This window comes from Bufo gargarizans, chromosome 8 (assembly GCF_014858855.1).
Source record: "Bufo gargarizans isolate SCDJY-AF-19 chromosome 8, ASM1485885v1, whole genome shotgun sequence".
Taxonomy (NCBI): Eukaryota; Metazoa; Chordata; class Amphibia; order Anura; family Bufonidae; genus Bufo; species Bufo gargarizans.
In genome coordinates, this window is record NC_058087.1 from 57,548,321 (window position 1) to 57,566,597 (window position 18,277).

An 18,277-nucleotide genomic window follows, 5' to 3' on the forward strand; every position below is an offset into this window, starting at 1 on the left:
AGGATCCAGTGAACTACAGATCCCTGTCTCTGGATGATTAATCATCCATCATAAGGTTCCATTTTTATGGAAATAGCCCTTTAAATTTGCATCTTGCAGCAGTATCTTTCTGCACGTAACCTATAACCTGGGTAATATTTAAAAAAGGACCTTTCTGCTCTCCCGGCTTGTGTGGTTTGCAGAACCAATGTTTCTTTATTTATCACTTTGCAAGTTAACAAATGGTTTCTGCTTTTAGGACTTAAATGTAGATGAATTTGAAGAAATCTTCAAGACAAAAGCCCAAGGCCCGGCCATTGATGTTAGCTCCAGCAAGCAAAAAGCGGCACCTAAGGGCTCGAACAAGGTGGCCTTACTGGAAGCAAACAGGGCTAAAAACCTCGCCATCACCCTGAGGAAAGCAGGGAAGACGGCGGAGGAGATCTGCCGAGCCATCCAGCAGTGAGTAGAGGACCCTGGGAGGAGAACACCCAAGCTGCCGCTTATAAGATTACGGCAGATCCCGTTATACAATTTACTGAGCTCACTGCTTACATCTATTTTCCATGCTTGATTTGCGGAAAGTTTGGCCGGTGACCCATATTAAATAATTACTAGACGCTATAATTAGAAGAAATGGGTTTCATAAGAAGGTGCATCCGTTTTATAGAATAACGCCATTACAACGCCGCTGTCTTTTGACCTGCAGCATTCTTACATTCTTCTAATTATGGCACTTACTTTGTGACCATCCTCATTAACATAGTCCCATGAATGGCCTCCGATAAGGTCAACACTCTCCTGTCAGGCTGTTGTCATCACTCCCCACTCATCCAGTGACACTACCATTTATCACATGTAGCTATGCTTAATTTACATAAGTAACATGAGTGGACAGGTCATTGTGTCCCACAAAATCAACACACTCCTCTTCTGCTGCCGTCACAATTTCCATCATCTACGCTCGTCCACGCAATGAAACGCCGCAATTTTTCACATGCAGCTCTATTCTCAGTAATATGGTACATGAGCGGGCAGGTCACTGCCTCTTACAAGATCAGCACACTATTCTCCTGATGCTGTAGCATCTGATTGCTTTGGCTGTAGACATATCCTTGGAAAAAGAGGTCTTCTCAGTGTTTTTCCTAAAGGGGTTTTCCAGGATTAGAAAAACATGGCCGCTTTCTTCTAGAAATAGCCCCACACCTGTCCATAGGTTGGGTCTGGTATTGTATCTCATCTCCATTGAAGTGGATGAAGCTGAGCTGCAATACCAGACACAACCTATAGACGGGTGTGGGGCTGTTTCTGGAAGAAAGCAGCCATGTTTTTCTAATCCTGGACAACCCCTTTAATGAACAGGGCACATCGATTTTTGCCTTCAGTAAAGCTGTCAGTGTTTGATCAGTGATTTTTCATCAGTGGTTCTGAGCCAAAAACTTTCAGATGGTTTATACTCCACAATCCTTTCCTTGCAGAGATTTTGTACTGTGCAGTGCAAGCTCCTGACAATGAAGGTATTGCCGGCTCAGAATTTTTGTTAAAGGGATTTTCCTAGACTTTACTACTCTAGATAGGTCTTCAGTTTCTGATCGGTGGGGGTCCGACACCTGGGACCTCTGCCAATCAGATGCTTGAGAAGACACCGGCGCTCGCAGTAGCCCCGTGGCCTTCTTGCAGCTTACTCTAGGCCAGTGAGGACATGTCCATCGGTCATATGGCCTAGGAGCAGCTCAACCCTATTGAACTGAATGGGACTGAGCTGTGATACCAAGCACAGCCACTATACAATGTACAGCGCTGTGCCTTCTCAAACATCTGATTGGCGGGGGGTCCCGGGTTTCAGACCCCCCATTGATCAGATACTAAATACTGGATCAGTAGTAAAGTCTCAGAAAACCCTGGTAATGGCAACTGCTGGTCAAAGGAAGCTCAATATTTCTGGACCAGGTTGATTTCAGCAGGACCTGCCAAAAATTCTAGTTGAATGGTTGTGTCCCATCTCTCCTCTGACGACAGGTGTCGGAGAAAGGATTGGGTATGTTGGATTTCAATATGCCTGAGACAGTTTTGTTCTCAAGGGACATAAGTCACCAGCAGCGGCTTACTTCCCTCTCCCTATGGAGAACACATGCACGCTCAGCAGAAATAGGTGTGTGTGGCCAAATATAGGGAATTAATCAACTCATTGTGTAATAACTAATTAAAATAAATTGCCCTCTTGCAAAGCATGCTGGGAATTATTATCTGAGAAAACGTTCCTATCTGGGGTCTGGACAGCTAAGTGATGCTCGTTTCCCTCCTCCCTGAGATCAATTACTGTCTCTGTGTACTCTCCAATTAATATTAGCAAAAGGTTACGTATCTCTGTGCTGTACGCTCCGTCCTGCTCCTGCCAGACTCGCCGTCTCTTTTAGGAAAGATCTGGAAATCTGCATTCTGTTTGACGTCTGTTTTTTTTTTTTGCTTCAGCAAAACAATGGCAGCTGATAGATATAACAGTCCCCCCCCAATAAAATATAAAGCTGGACGTACACATTATATAAATCATTCCAGCAGGACCGGCCGACCAACTAATGTGAAAATGGAGATGTCCCAACGTCCTCCTAGGGAAGAAGAATCAGTCAGTTGGAATCCAACATGCCCAATCCTTTTGTTCTCAGGGTAGCTAAGGCCTGTGTTAGACCTGCAGATAGTCGGGGAGATCATCGCTAACAAGCGCTCGGTTAGCGATGATCTGCCTATGTAATATTGCCCCCCCAATAACCCGATGTACGAGCAAACGAAATCGGAATCTTTCAGCATGCTTAAAGATCATCATTTGCCGGCGGCAGATCGTGCTGTCTTATCACTCTCTGCCGCTGGAAAATGATGATTCAGTATGGGGACGAGGATGGTATTAACGATCACTGCTCCCCATACTGTGGAGGAGATCACTGCACATAATAGCAGTGGTCTCCTCCACTGACGAGCAGGCGATTGTTGGGAGGGAACGCTTCCTTCCCGACAATCTTCTACCACATCTGCTGGTGTTATACCAGCCTAAGCCACCACCAGAGGACTCTGACATTGGCTTATTCCCCTATCTTTCACCTTTATTCATACATTTCCAATAGGAATAACAGAGGGGAGTTCGCAGGGCCACTAACCTAATGGCTTCCTCAATTATGAAAATGTTTTTGATATGTTTTCTTAGTAACCGTGGTCTAATTATTTTCTAAATTTTTGCTTTCATTCCGCGTTAGGTTTGACCTGAAGACGTTACCCGTGGACTTTGTGGAGTGTCTGATGAGATTCATCCCGACGGAGGCAGAAGTGAAAGTCTTTCGGCAGTACGAGAGGGAGAAAAAGCCTCTGGAGAACTTATCAGATGAAGATCGCTTCATGATGCAGTTCAGCAAGATAGAGAGGCTGATGCAGAAGATGACCATCATGGCCTTCATCGGCAACTTCAATGAGAGCATCCAGATGTTGACGCCGGTGAGCACAGGGTTAGGCGGTGGATTGTGTGCGGTGAGGGTTGTCACCTCCTCCCTGTCCTGGTTTCTGGGCAACTAAGAGGAAACAGCAGTAGCATGAAGAAGACCATATATCTCCGCAGGGAGCAGCTGTCTGTTCCAAATTGTGGAGACATGCTGCACTTCTATAGGTGATAGAGCTATCAGGGTTACTACATGCAGTACGTATTAATGGATATACATATGTACGTGTATACATGTGTATATGAATGTAATGTATGTGTGTGTGTATATATATAACTATGTATGAATGCATGTATGAGATTGTGTGTGCATAGTAGGTATCGGATTGTGTATGAAAAAGACTGTGTACATGTATGAATGTGATTGTGTGTAAATATATATTGCTTATGTGCGTGTGTATGAGTGATACTATGTATATGTATGAATATGAATGTGTGTGTGTATATATATATATATATATATATATATATAAATGTAACTGTCTGTATGAATATGATTGTATGAGTCCCTATATACTGTATGTATATATGTGACTGTAGGTAAATGTGTAGAATTGTCATTGTATGTGTGTATATGTGCAGCGAGTCCCTGCAGAGCTGATGCAGAGGATGGGAGTGGTAGTGGCCTTGATGAGGAGTTGTGTCACAGTGTACCCAGTCAGGCCATTGCTCCCTGGAGATCGGCGCAGTGGAAAAGTGGTTTGAAGAATCAGGGCAGAAGTAACCGTATAAAAGTTTCTCTGTACATAGTGCAAAATAGAACTTGGTTCTATTTTGGTTGGATAGCAATTAATCGGCACTTGCAGGCACTTAGATATAGGATTTATGTTAGTCTGGGGTGTCTGAGCTGTTGTCCCTCACCTGCAGCAGTGTCTGTAAAGCTGTAATTTTGCTGATCACTGCTGACTTGTCACACTGATGCTTTCTGGAAGCAGTATTCTGGATACTGATGATCTTTCTGGAGTGTTGGTCTCACAGAATTGTATCTAGTTCCTAGGAGTAGGAGCAATATGTGCTTCCTCTCCCTTTGCTGTCTACTGAGGAACAGGAAGCAGGACCGGCCAACTCCTACCAAGAAGAGAGGAACAGGCTGGTTAACCTTGTTCCTGCCAACCATACCTGTTCTAGCTGAAATGAATGGCCAATACATAACATGAACATAGCAATACAATATATACAAAACACTTACAGATAACCTCAGGTCTGGGGTACCGCATATGTATGTATGAATGTGATTATATGTGTATGTACGAAGGTTATTGTCTGTATGTATGTGTTGATGTGATTGTGTGTATGTGTATAAATGTGACTGTATATACATGATTATATGTGTGTATATGCATGTATGAATGTGATTGTGTGTATGTATTCATGAAATAGATTTTATGTGCTTGTGTGTAAGTATGTATGATTATTTTCTCCATGTATGTGTTAATGTGATTGTATGTGTGTATGAATGTAACTATATACATATGTATGAATGCGATAGTATGTGTGTATATTGTGGGAATTAGGGTCCATTCACACGTCCGCAAAATGGGTCCGCATCCGTTCCGCAATTTTGCGGAACAGGTGCGGACCCATTCATTTTCAATGGGGCCGGAACGTGCTGTCCGCATCCGCATTTGTGTATTGCATGTATGTGTTATGTAACTATACGTGATTGTTACTATTATTACATATTGCTATTGTCTCTTTATAGCAACTTCACGCCATCATCGCTGCTTCTGTTTCAATTAAATCATCTCAGAAACTAAAGAAAATACTTGAGGTATGTGCGGATTCTGCTGACGGCGAGTGCACGGCAGTTCCGATTTGTTTCATAAGATATCAGTGATCTTGTCCTTTCCTGTATAATAAAGAACTATTTGATTATAATTACTTGTGTGGTAGCTTTCTGAGTGTTATAGGTGATATATACGAATAACTCCAAGCGAGATATTTATGATATTTATTTTTTGGTGTATCCTGTATTCTCGTGCAGATTATTTTGGCTCTTGGAAATTACATGAACAGCAGTAAACGTGGAGCGGTCTACGGCTTCAAACTTCAGAGCTTGGACTTGGTAAGTTCACATGGTTGAAACAGGTAGCCCCATATTGTCAACGCATACAGAGCTCCAGAATCCCTGCTGTTCTTCACCTACCTATAGGTAAAAGATAACGTACAGTACTCGCTGCCTGCAGACACCACCAGGGGGAGCTCACTACAGAAAAGGGTTATCATAGTTCAATAGAACCTGTATACGTCCATATTTGCTGAGCTCCTCCTAGTGGTGACTGCAGGCAGCCAGAATATTGGCATTTCTAATATTTTTATATGTTTACGGAAAAACTTGTGCTCTCCGTACTATGTTGCTATGAACTCTACTGTGCATTATTTTACTATTATTGACCTTTAGTCCCAATACTTCTTATTATTCAGATGCCATATTAATGTTTTGCCATCTTTTCTCTTAAATTATCATTCATAGCTTCTGGATACCAAGTCAACAGACAGGAAAACAGACCTTATTGCACTATATCTCCAATGTTGTACGGGAAAAGTACTTGCAGGTTGCTCTTTTTTTCAATGAACTCCATTATGTGGAAAAAGCTGCCGCAGGTAAGTTAACTGTGACTGGAGATGTCCTTTTTAAAGGGGTTCTCTGATTTAGACAATCCTTACTTGCTAAAAGGGACAGTAAGTGTCCATTCAAATGAATGGGTTGTGTATGTAATGTAAAACAGGACAAGTACTGAAGAAAGAGGCATGTTGTCACGGACGTTCCCGTGGCAGGTACCAGGAGATCGGAGAGACTGGCAACTAGTGGGTTAAATGGACAAGTTCACTGTGGATCTTATTGTGTCTGTGTTTTGGTGAATGCCACACCCATTGCTTCAGGTGTAGCTTGTTGGTAATTTACCTTCCCCATAAGTAGCAGCTTCTCACTCTTGGAGGTGCGGATTATAGATTTTTTCCTGCCTTCTAACTAGCTGGTCGGTTGTACTCTGTGGTACTTCTGGAGTTGCCAGTTTTCTACTTTCAGATGAGTCTTGTCTTTTCTTATTGTTTTGTGTTTGTTATATTCCCTGTTGTTTGTATCTGGGCCTGAGACAGAGACTTCCATTCGTCCATCTGGGGAGGAATAGGTTGTCTGTGGTCCTAACCTCATTCCAGGGACCTATCGGGATATAAGGGCCTAGGTATACAGTATATGAATATTCCTACCTTCAAGGTCTATTCATATTGATAGGTAGTTAGGGCCCAGATTAGTTTTTTTTTTAGGAGGTGACCTGTTCCTTCCCTAGTTTCCAGGCCCAGTTACTGTTCCCCTTCCCTCCTGTGTTTAGTGTGGAGTTTTTTCCCCCACACTGATAGTGACACATGTGCCATGTATCGCTCTACTCTCTGGCCTCTAAACAAAGGATCCTCCCACCTCTATTAAAGGGGTTATCAGGAAATTAAATTAATGACCTATCCTCTGGATCAGATCGGCAGGGGTCCGTCACACGGGACCCCCACTGATCAGCTGTTAGAAGAGGCCGGTGCTCAATGAGTGCTGCAGCCTCTTCCTAGGCCATGTGACGTCACCATACATTGGTCACGTGGCCTAGTTGCAGCTCAGCCCTATTCAAGTCAATGGGGATGAGCTGCAATACCAAGCACTGCCACTGTACGATGTATGGCGCTGTTCTTGGAAAGCTGCCGGCAGCCTGCATCGTTCACCAGAGCTCTGGTGAGCAAAGCGGCTCCCTGAAACAGCTTATCGGCAGGGATGCCAGGACTTGGATTCCCGCTGATGTGATAATGATGCCCTATCCTGAGGATAGATCATCATTATCAATTCCTGGATAACCCCTTTAACTAAGGATTCCCTAATAGGGTATGTAAACACTTGTTTTCTAAACTGGACAACCCCTTTAAGAAGAACAAAACATATCTATCATGTAATGACATTTCAAGTAATTGTCTTCTGATGTCCCACCATATTCATGTGTTGCTTGCTGTCATTGAATGGAGGCTGCAAACCAGAACTAATAATGTCCAACCAACACATACACAAAAAGCTCTGATACATTGTAACAAATGCTTGTATCTGTATCACTTGGACATGGTTTTAGAAAGGTTTTTAGCCTCTAGGTGCAAGCGAGAAGGTTTCCATTCACTGACTGCAAGCAGAAATTTTGAAAATGACAAGGAATCGATACACATAGTATCAGAATGATGCATAACGTTCAGCATACAGCGGTTATGGTATATTTATGTAGAACCAAAATTCAAGAGTCCGACAGTAAAGAAATGGTTACATGGATACGGTGTCCTGCGGAGAGTGACACAAGGATTCTCACTTTGTATTCCTGTGTCATTCACTGATGACCGAGGCTCTGTGGTTGATCTAAATCTCATACGCTGTGGACGTAAAAAGGGACAGTTTTTCAGAGGATCAGATTGTGACGCCCAGACCAGTTATTACTCCTCTTAGAACGAACGATCAACCTACCCGAGGACTGTAGGTAGGAGGTGGCTGAGCTCAGTGTCTTACTGAATCATATCATTGACCAGGACTCAAAATTCGTTTTGGTTGCTTCGCCCAATTTTCCGAAAAAATCCGCTATGGGGAGAATTACTTTATCACGAAGTAGTGGGTGCAATGACAGGAGGCGGCGATTGTGCCGCTTCCCATCATTGTACTCCTCAGATGCCGCGTTCATCGGATATTAATAACAGTGTAAAATAAAAAATAGATAAAAAAACAACCAAAAAATACTTACCTGATCCATTTGCTCGCAATGGGGCTGGTCGCCACCATCTTGCTTGAAGATCTGGCGCGAAATCTTGTGCGGCCTGAGATGACGTCATTATGGCAGCCAGCGTGGTGACGTCATAAGATCTTCAAGCAAGATGGTGGCGGCCGGCGCATTGCAAGCAAATGGATCAGGTATTGTTTTTGTTTTTTTTACACTATTTCAGGGTAAATCGATTCGCTACTGCGCAGCACGAGGAAATTCGGCTTCGCTGCGGATCGAATTTATCCAGAAATTCGATTCGCTCATCGCTAACCAGGACCATGAATGTATTACTTAGCTTGCAGGTATCATCCATGTATGAGTGTATATGGAGGTATTCATCTAATATTTACAATATTGTCCATTTAGGATCCAAATGTTCCAGTCCATAAAAATAAAAAAATAAGTGTTATAAAAAAAAATCTATGTCTGCCTTTCATGATCGCAGTGTTTCCTACACTTGACCCCTCAGCAGATAAATAGCTGCCGGGAGGACTCTGCCTCGTTATACACATTCCTACACTCCATTATGTTCTTTTATAGCCCAATAAACCAATAAAATAATGTTAGTTTTGCGATGTGACATGAGCGCCCTCACCTGGCCACAGTCAGTAAGTGCAGATCTGAGATTCCACAGCGTTGGCTCAGGTAGCCCCCTTGTCATCCATTCATCTCTTTTATCTTCTCCCCCTCCAGTCTCTCTTGAAAATGTACTCCTGGACGTAAAGGAACTTCAAAGAGGGATGGATCTGGCGAAAAGAGAATACACAATGCACGACCACAACGTGATGCTGAAAGAATTCATACAGAATAACGAAGGCCGGCTGAAGAAGTTACAAGACGACGCAAAAATCTCACAGGTAACAAGGGGGTTAATATGAAGCCCACTTCTTCATATCTGTTCCATCATTATGCTTCATGTGGTGAGATTGAAGGGCCTTGTGTAGACGCCCTCGCACATAGACGTGGGGTACCTAGAACCCTAATGGTGGAGCTGTCCCGCTGTAGAGAAGTTTGAGGCAGATACCGGATGACCACAAAGTGACCACCGGTGGACACTCTGATAGCATACGACCCTCAGCATCTGACAGACTTTCCCTCTTATCTTCTAGGATGCCTTTGATGATGTAGTCAAATATTTTGGTGAAAATCCTAAAACCACTCCTCCGTCTGTATTCTTCCCAGTCTTCGTCAGATTTGTGAAAGCGTACAAGGTGGGATACTGTCCTGTGTGCTATATGTTCTGTGTAATACTAATATACAGCAGTAAGGTGGTCCACAGCCGATTCTGGGGGACCTCGGGGGACCACAGTAGAAAAGCTATTTCCTTTTCTACTATCTATCTCTATTAGAGATGAGCGACTTTCATGTTTTGAAATTCGTTTACGCTTCGTTTGGTGGTAAAAGCAGAATTGCGTTATGGATTCCATTACTACGGACCATAACGCAATTCTATGACGGAATGCATAACGGAACGGGATCCATTTTGCAGCCCATAGACTTCTATTATGACGGAATGAATAACGGAATGCCTCTAAAGGCATTCCGTTATGCACTCCATCATAGAATTGCGTTATGGTCCGTGGTATTGAAATCCATAACGCAATTCTGCTTTTACCACCAAACGAAGTGTGAACAAATTTCAAAATATGAAATTCGCTCATCTCTAATATCCATCCATCATCTACTGTATCTAATCTATCTATCTATCTATCTATCTATCTATCTATCTATCTATCTTCATCATGGCCATACATATACAATCTGTAGGATCTTTCCCACATTGAACCCATGAGGATGAGCTCAGGTGTTGCAGATTAAGGCTACATGCACATGAACGTTGTTTGTTTTCGTGTCCGTTCCGTTTTTTTTGCGTATTTTACCTATTCATTTTAATGGGTCCGCAAAAAAATGCGGACAGCACACCGTGTGCTGTCAGCATTAGTATGTCCATTCTATAGCCCCGCCAAAAAAAAATAGAACATGTCCTATTCTTGTCCGTTTTAGGTCGTGTGCATGTAGCCTAAAGCTGCATTTACACAAGCCAATAATAGTCCAGATTATCGGGAACGACGGCTCCTGGGAATGGTCGTTCCCGACAATCTGTCCATGTAAATGTGACCTGACGTTCATGCAGGCACCACCGATCATAGTTTCTGGACAGCAGATCGTGGGGTCTAAACAGCTATCTGCTGCTCAGAAACCATGAACCTGTATGAAAACAAGAGAACGCTATAGCCATCCCCCAACCTCATACAGTGAAGGCGATCGCTGCATATAGATTCTCTGAACGAGCAGCCGACCGTCGGGAGGGAAGGCTTCCTTCCCAACAATCGGCTGCAGGATGGTCCTGCCTAAATTCATCTTTATGCTTGCCATACACATTAGATATAAATTAGTTGATGGTTGAACAAACAATCATCCGGTGAAGGTTGATGTCGTAGACACGGCCATACACCTTTTAGTCCATATCGACCATTACAGTCGTTCAAACTGACTTACATGTTCAAAGAAATCGAGCGGTGGATGAAGGATCTTCCTTGGAACGTTCTTTCAAATTAATTCACAAATGATCTTTTCTTGAAGGAAAGATCTTTCATCTGACCATCGGACAAAAATATCAAACACAGCCGACTTTATTTCAGACGATGATGTTCTCTCATCGGTCGGCTAAAACGTTGTTCATTGTTAAATTTTGACTGACGAACATTCGTTTTGGTTGAAATCGTCTGCTTTGATCATCTTTACACGTCCGTATGTGTTTTTCAGATCCGCAAAACACAGACACCGGCAATGTGCGTTCCGCATTTTGCTGACCGCACATCACCGGCACTCTCATAGAAAATTGCGGACAAGAATAGGACATGTTCTATTTTTTTGCGGAATGGAAGTGTGGATCTGCAAATGCGGATGCGGACAGCACATTCCGGCCCCATTGAAAATGAATGGGTCCGCCTCTGTTCCGCAAAATTGCGGAATGGATGCGGAACCATTTTGCGGACGCGTGAATGGACCCTAATGTATATAGCCACCTTAAGTGTCCATCCTTATTCCAAATACTTGAAGGTATATGTATAACTGTATGTGTATATAGAGCCAGAAATTGTCACAAAAGCTACAGCTGGTTGCACAGTATCAGCCCCCTTAAAGGGGTTGTCCGATTTATGGAAAAAAAAGATATAGCACTGTAAATCTGATGGTCAGCGATATATAACTAAGCTAAGCAAGTTTTAGGCAAAAAAATATCTATTTCCTCATTTCCCTGGTTCTCTTCTGGCCCTTTGTTTACTTGCAATAAAAACAACCTCTGCCCCTCCCCCTGCACTGCTAAGGGAGTGAATACATGTGCTGCCCTGAGCGTGCCCTGAGCGACATGTCTGCCTGTTGGGAGACTCAGCAGCATGTTGTATGTGTAGAACTACAAGTCCTAGCTGTACAATGACACTGCTAATACACACAGGATCTTCCCCCTACCTGCAATGCTCTGCAGAACTTCTCTGTCAGCTCCTGTGCCCAGAATTTGTCTCCTCACTGCCTGCAGCTACACAGTAAACACTTCAGCCCTGAGTCTGTGCAGCTGAAGGGGTTAAGAATCCTGGGGGAGAGCAATAAGCAGCAGCTGGCAGTGCAGGGGGGCGTGGCCAGCACAGTGATGTCTGGTCTTGTGTACAGATCTCTCAGGCTTGTGCACAAACATGATCAGAGCAGGGAGAGAAGCTGACATCACAGGTCATGTGACCATCAGTGAAATCTGAGAATCCAGCCACTGGAGATAAAGTGAGTTAATTGGAAAGCTGTTACATTTGCCTAGTTAGAAACATAGAAAGAACAAAAAAATTACTCGGACAACCCCTTTAAGTGCTATGAATCACGGCATCACACTGCAGTAAGGATGTAGTCATATCCGTGAATATTCTGGGAGCAATACAAGCCCAAGCCCCTCTACTTGTACCGAGGAGAAATCCTCCAGAAAACTTCTCGCATCCATCCTATAGTGGTGTTGATTTTATATTTAGTACTAGTTTGCACACTTTATTATTGACTGTCTTTTGATACTTTGTCCCTAATACATTTCTTGTCTCGCAGTTGGCTGATGAGGAGAATGAGCACAGGAAAAAACAGGAGCAGGCCCTCATGGAGAAGCTTCTCGAGCAGGAGGCCATGATGGACCAGCAAGGCCAAAAGGTTCTCTGCGTAACACTAACAGGGGGTTCTGTGCAAATGACAGGACAGTGTTCCTCAATTATCAAAACTGGAAACACGGATGTGCCTGGCAACCAATCACAGCACAGCTTTGATTTTTAGAGACGAAAGTTGAGATCTGATTGGTTGCTGTCTGCACTTGATTCCCGGAAACAAACTGCTGTTGACGGATTTGATCATATATTTTTCAGACTGTTTGGGGGCTTCATATGTACAGTGCCGTGGAATAAATGGCGCTTTAATAATAAATAATAATAATAGCTGATGAGGTTAAAAAAAAAGACACAGCTCCATAATCCTACAGTGTTGATCCAGAGGAAGGCAAAAACCCCTAGAATTTATATGCCAGTTCCCCATATTAGGGGAAAACCATCAACAGGCTGATGTTGATAATAAGTTTAGCATTTGCATGTCTACGGGCCCATTCACACAAGCGCCGGCCGTGTGGACCCCGCATCGCGGTGCGACCCTATTGACTTCAATGGGTCCGTGATCCGCAAGATGCAGTCAGAGATAGGACATGTCCTATATTTTGCGGCGCAGAGGCTTGGACCCAGGAGCACACGGAAGACATGTTCTATCTTTGGCAGCATCCTGCTTACTGCAGTGCCATTGAAGTCAGTGGGTCCGCACCGCGATGCAGGGTCCACGCGGCCAGTGCCCGTGTTTTGCAGGTCTTTGGTTTGCGGTCCGCGAAATGGGCAGGGCCGTCACACGTTAAGGTGAAAGCGCCCTAAATCGTATGCTTTGGATGTTCATGACCTGAGATTTGGGGTGTATTAACCCCTCTATAGATAGAGATCTAGCGCAGTCTTACATTCCCACAGTTTGACAACTTTTCACGGTTCCTGGGTATCCTTTCGCAGGCCGGCCTGCTTGTTGACAGTTTCCAGGTAGCAACAAAATTAAAACAAGGTAAAACAGCAAAATATAAAAAAAGAAATAACGAGGATTTTGCTATGGCTTGGTTTTGCTGGTTGTATAGCAGGCATGTCCAAACTGCGGCCCTCCAGCTGTTGCAAAACTACAACTCCCAGCATGCTCTAATAGCTGCAAGCTATCCAGGCATGCTGGGAGTTGTAGTTTTGGAACAGCTGGAGGGCCGCAGTTTGGACATGCCTGTTGTATAGCCATCATTAACCACAGCTGGGGTAAGGGTCTCGCCCCCCTCCCACTGTTGTATTACTCATACCTGTAGATGATCTTGTGTATACCTGTATATGATCTTATGTATACCTGTAGATGATCTTGTGTATACCTGTAGATGATCTTGTGTATACCTGTAGATGATCTTGTGTATACCTGTAGATGATCTTGTGTATACCTGTAGATGATCTTATGTATACCTGTATATGATCTTGTGTATACCTGTAGATGATCTTATGTATACCTGTAGATGATCTTGTGTATACCTGTATATGATCTTGTGTATACCTGTATATGATCTTGTGTATACCTGTATATGATCTTATGTATACCTGTATATGATCTTATGTATACCTGTAGATGATCTTATGTATACCTGTAGATGCCCATAATAACACACGTCTTTCTTCCCCGCAGTCTCCTTCACATAAATCTAAGCGGCAGCAGCAGGAGCTGATAGCGGAGCTGAGGAGGCGGCAAGTGAAAGACAACAGACATGTGTACGAGGGGAAGGACGGTGCCATTGAAGATATCATCACAGGTAAGAGGACTGGTCCCAGCGGAGGAGAGAACATGGAAATACTGGGTATTATGATAGAAACCGACCGCAATGGACAGGAAGTGTCCGGGATCCGCTTGCAGCGATCAATCGTGTATCTCCTATTAAATGATGTCCGCAGAAGTGAATGAAACAAATCAGATGACAGACAACAGAAAGGGCCGCGATGAAAACCCCAGGAACGGGTGGAAAATGGGGGGAAAAACCTTTCTAATATAGTTACTATGCACCATCCACCGCCATCTGACTACACTGACCAGGCATCATGACATGACCGCAGTGACGTTTCACCCATAGCGAGGTAGCGGCCATCAGGAGGCACTGGACGGCGCCGTTATGTCACTACGGACTAAATATCACTGGTCGTAATCATAACTGATGTTACAGGGTTACATTAAAACACCTCAAATCTACAGACACAATTATACAAGGTTCTGACAGCGAAGACACATTTTCCAGAGCCATCAATAAAGCTTCTGACATTGGCTGTATATCTATGGCCGCATTAAAGGGGTTTTCTGGGATAACTTTTCCTCAGCATAGGTCAGCAATATCTGATGGCTGGGGGTCCTACTCCCGGCACCATCACCGGTCAGTTCCGACGAGCACAGCGCCGTACATTGTATAGTGGCTGTGCTTGGTATTGCAGCTCAGTCCTATTCACTCTGCACAGAGGCCACATGACAAAGCTGGCCGAGGAAGAAGACGCGGCGCTCAATGGTGGACTACAACCTCTTCAGGAGCCAGGAGTCGGACACCCGCCGATATTAATGACCGATCCTGAAGATAGGCCATCAATATTCTACTCACAGAAAACTCCTTTAAGGGTCTTTTTCAGTTTTACATATTTGCCTGCTCCCGCCGCTGAGTTCCATCTCCTCCGGTTTCCCGCTGACGCCGCCTCACTTCAATCTCCATGTGATAAAATCCTGTTTGATGCGGGTGATGTGGCCACTGCAGCGGTGACGTGTTCCCCGATGGTTCATCTCACTGGGTCATGTGATGCATGTGGGCACATCACCGCTGCCGCCAGTCATTGGCTACAGTGGCCATGTTACCTGCGTCAAACAGGTTGTTGGCACGTGGAGACTGGAGTGAGGCAGCGACAGCGGGGGGCTGAAGGAGATGGAAACCAGCAGCGAAGCAGGTAAGTGATGGCTCTCAGCCCTTGTTTCTAGGGACTGGAGACATCTGCAGAGTTAGGCTCCATTCACACATCCACAATTTCGTGGAACGGACTTGCGGACCCATTCATTTCTATGGGGCAGCACATCGGCCGGACACGGCATTGCGGACCCGCACTTCCGTTCCGCAAAAAAATTTAACATGTCCTATTCTTGTCCGCAATTGCGGACAAGAACAGGCATATTCTATTAGTGCCGGCAATGTGCGGTCCGCAAAATGCAGAACGCACATTGCCGCTGTCCGTGTTTTGCGAGAGATTTCCAGGGGCTCCAGCAGCAAGACGCTCTGTCCAGGGAGCGCCCACTGGGCAGTTCTGTAAAAAGAACAATACCCAGACATACACTTGTGTTAGGATTAGTAGCATAGTACAGACCTGCAGTGCGGATACATACAGTCACCAGGTACTATGCACATTCCCTGTGCTCTTTATGGCCCAGGACACAGTGGCTCTTGGGACCTCTCAGCAGTGCAGTGACTGGCATGCATTATTCTAGTTACACATCCAGAGCCAGCTGCTTCCTGCCTGTCCCAAATGCTTTGCTTATCTTTAAAATGACCTTTTCCTTGAAAAGCAACTAGTGAAAGCGATGTAAAATCGACATAGTGTACTAACAGCAAATTCTTCACTCATTCACTTACATAACATGTACAGTTAGGGCTTCACGGTGACATCGCTCCATCCATGGGTCGCAGTAAAATCGCAGATTTGCCACAACTATTGCAAAGTAATTGGTCAATGTTTTTGTGACATTGACGTTGTGTGGGGACTTGAGGCCTCTTTCACACATCAGTGAATCATGGACATGTGCTGTCTGTGTTCTCTGCGGACCGGACAGGTATCCATTGATTTTAATGTGTTTCTTCACACATCCTTGTTCTTCCAATGACCGTGGGTCATTTGAAAAGCAATGCAGGCATGCACTACTTTGGTCCGTGATACGGCCCAAACATGCCCATTGAAGTCTATGGGTCAGCGAAAACCACATGACAGAACACAGAAGTCATTTGTATTTTCAATGACCATTCTTCAAGCTAGCAGTGCACATAAAATATGGAGGGCCCAAAACGGACGCACAGACCCTTCAGAGACATCTTCCAGGATAAAACACTGACCATTTTTCCAATGACGTCAAACGGGCACAGACGCGTGAAATTAGGCCTCATGTACACGACCGTATTTTTCATCCACATTTATTTTAGGGGTAGCACACTGTCCCATTCATTTCTATGGGGTCATGCATGCATCCGTATTTTTGGCAGACCGGTAGGGCCATTCTGCAAATTATAGAGCCAGTCCCATTCTTCTCCATATTAAGAATAGCCCTTTCTATTGATGGGAGTGGGAATAATGCGGAATGCACGCAGAAGGTATCCGTAGATTGTGAATCCATTTTTTGCAGACTGAAATACGGACACGGCCGTGTGCATGAGGCCTAAGGTCTAACTGAATTTTCCGTAGGACCCCATGATCTATATTACCAGTGCTGTTTGTGCTACATGTTCTGCTCTCTATGCTCTGTGATGTGAATGTAACAGCTATAAATCTGATGCAGTTGTATCTCTAACACTTTGCAGCACATTTTTTTTTATTTTTTTTATTTCAAGCCACTGAAGCATAGATAATCTGTATAAAGGGCAGAGTATATTTTATGTATGTGTATATATAATAGATACTATTTTAAGAGTTGTCCAGTCTTATGTAAACAAAACGTAACATTATTTTATAATTAAAAAGATAAGATATTCCCCTTCGGTAAAAACCTAAACATAAAAAAAGCAAAAGATAACAACAGAAATGTGTTTCCCCATTCTTCTCTCAAAAACGAAATAAATAGTAATCAATAAGTGACATGTACCCCGAGATGGTACCAATGAAAACTGCATCTCATCCTGCAAAAAAAACAAGCCACATACAGCTACATCAGCTGAAAATGAAAACGTTTTCGCTCTTGGAATGTGGCAACAACATTTAAAAAAAACTTTTTTTTGCATGAGATGTGGGGTTATTGGGCAAAAGTAGTAAAAAAGAAATAAAACTATACATATTTGGTATTGCAGTAGTGATGCCGACCCATAGAATAAAAGTAACATGCTAGTTAGGGCTCATGCACGCAAACATGTGCCTGCCGTGCCGTGCATTCCGGACCGCAAATTGCAGTCCCCAATGCACAGGCACCGTCTTTGTGGCCTGCGCTGGTGGATGTAGACCCATTTAACTTGAATGTGTTGGCACGGATCGAAATGCCACAGAAGCGCTCCGTAGTGCTTCTGTGGCCTTCCGCTTCATGCCTCCGCTCTGTATCCTCTGGATTGCGGACCCATTCAAGTGAATAAGTCCACATCTGAGATACGGTGCGCACGCGGCCGGTGCCCGTATATTGCGGACCCGCCGCATGAGCCCTTATGCTGCACAGTGAATGTTGTAAAATGAAAGTGCAAAAAATAATGTGCTTTTATTGAGTTTTTTTTCCATTACTGCCCCCTAAAAAAAGAAGTTATTTGTACCCCAGAATGGTTTCATACAAAAAACACAAGCTGTTTTATATATACTATATATATGTGTGTGTGTGTATATATATATATATATATATATAAAATCATTGGAAAAATAAAAAAAGTTATGGCTCTTTGAATGTGACAATTTAATAAAATAAAACATTCCTCTTGCCTTCATGCCAAAATAGTACTTTAAGGGTTAAACTGACCCCTATCCACAGAATAGGTAATAATTGGTCAATGGGGGTCTGACCAGTGGGAGCTGGTAGGGATCCTCTACCCCACGTCCTGATGGAGGGGCAGGCCAGGCATGTACACTGCCACTCCATTAGTTCTTTGGGGGATAGCTGGAGGGCAGGAAAATCTGTAAAAAAATGATAAGAAAATGTAGAATAAAATCAAGAATCGCTGTTAAATTGAAAAAAAAATATAAAAAAAATAACTGATTTAAATTTTAGT

At 43.7% G+C, this 18,277-nt stretch overlaps 1 protein-coding gene across 1 annotated transcript in view; it reads left to right on the top strand.

Moving 5' to 3' along the window:
• The window catches only part of FMNL2 (formin like 2), a 215,121-nt gene that overhangs the window by 185,011 nt on the left and 11,833 nt on the right, over window positions 1–18,277 (top strand). The window contains 10 exon segments of the mRNA XM_044302780.1: window positions 239–441; window positions 3,225–3,459; window positions 5,163–5,231; window positions 5,445–5,525; window positions 5,934–5,960; window positions 5,962–6,064; window positions 8,926–9,089; window positions 9,342–9,443; window positions 12,316–12,414; window positions 13,996–14,119. Coding sequence (XP_044158715.1) covers window positions 239–441; window positions 3,225–3,459; window positions 5,163–5,231; window positions 5,445–5,525; window positions 5,934–5,960; window positions 5,962–6,064; window positions 8,926–9,089; window positions 9,342–9,443; window positions 12,316–12,414; window positions 13,996–14,119 — 1,207 coding nt within the window.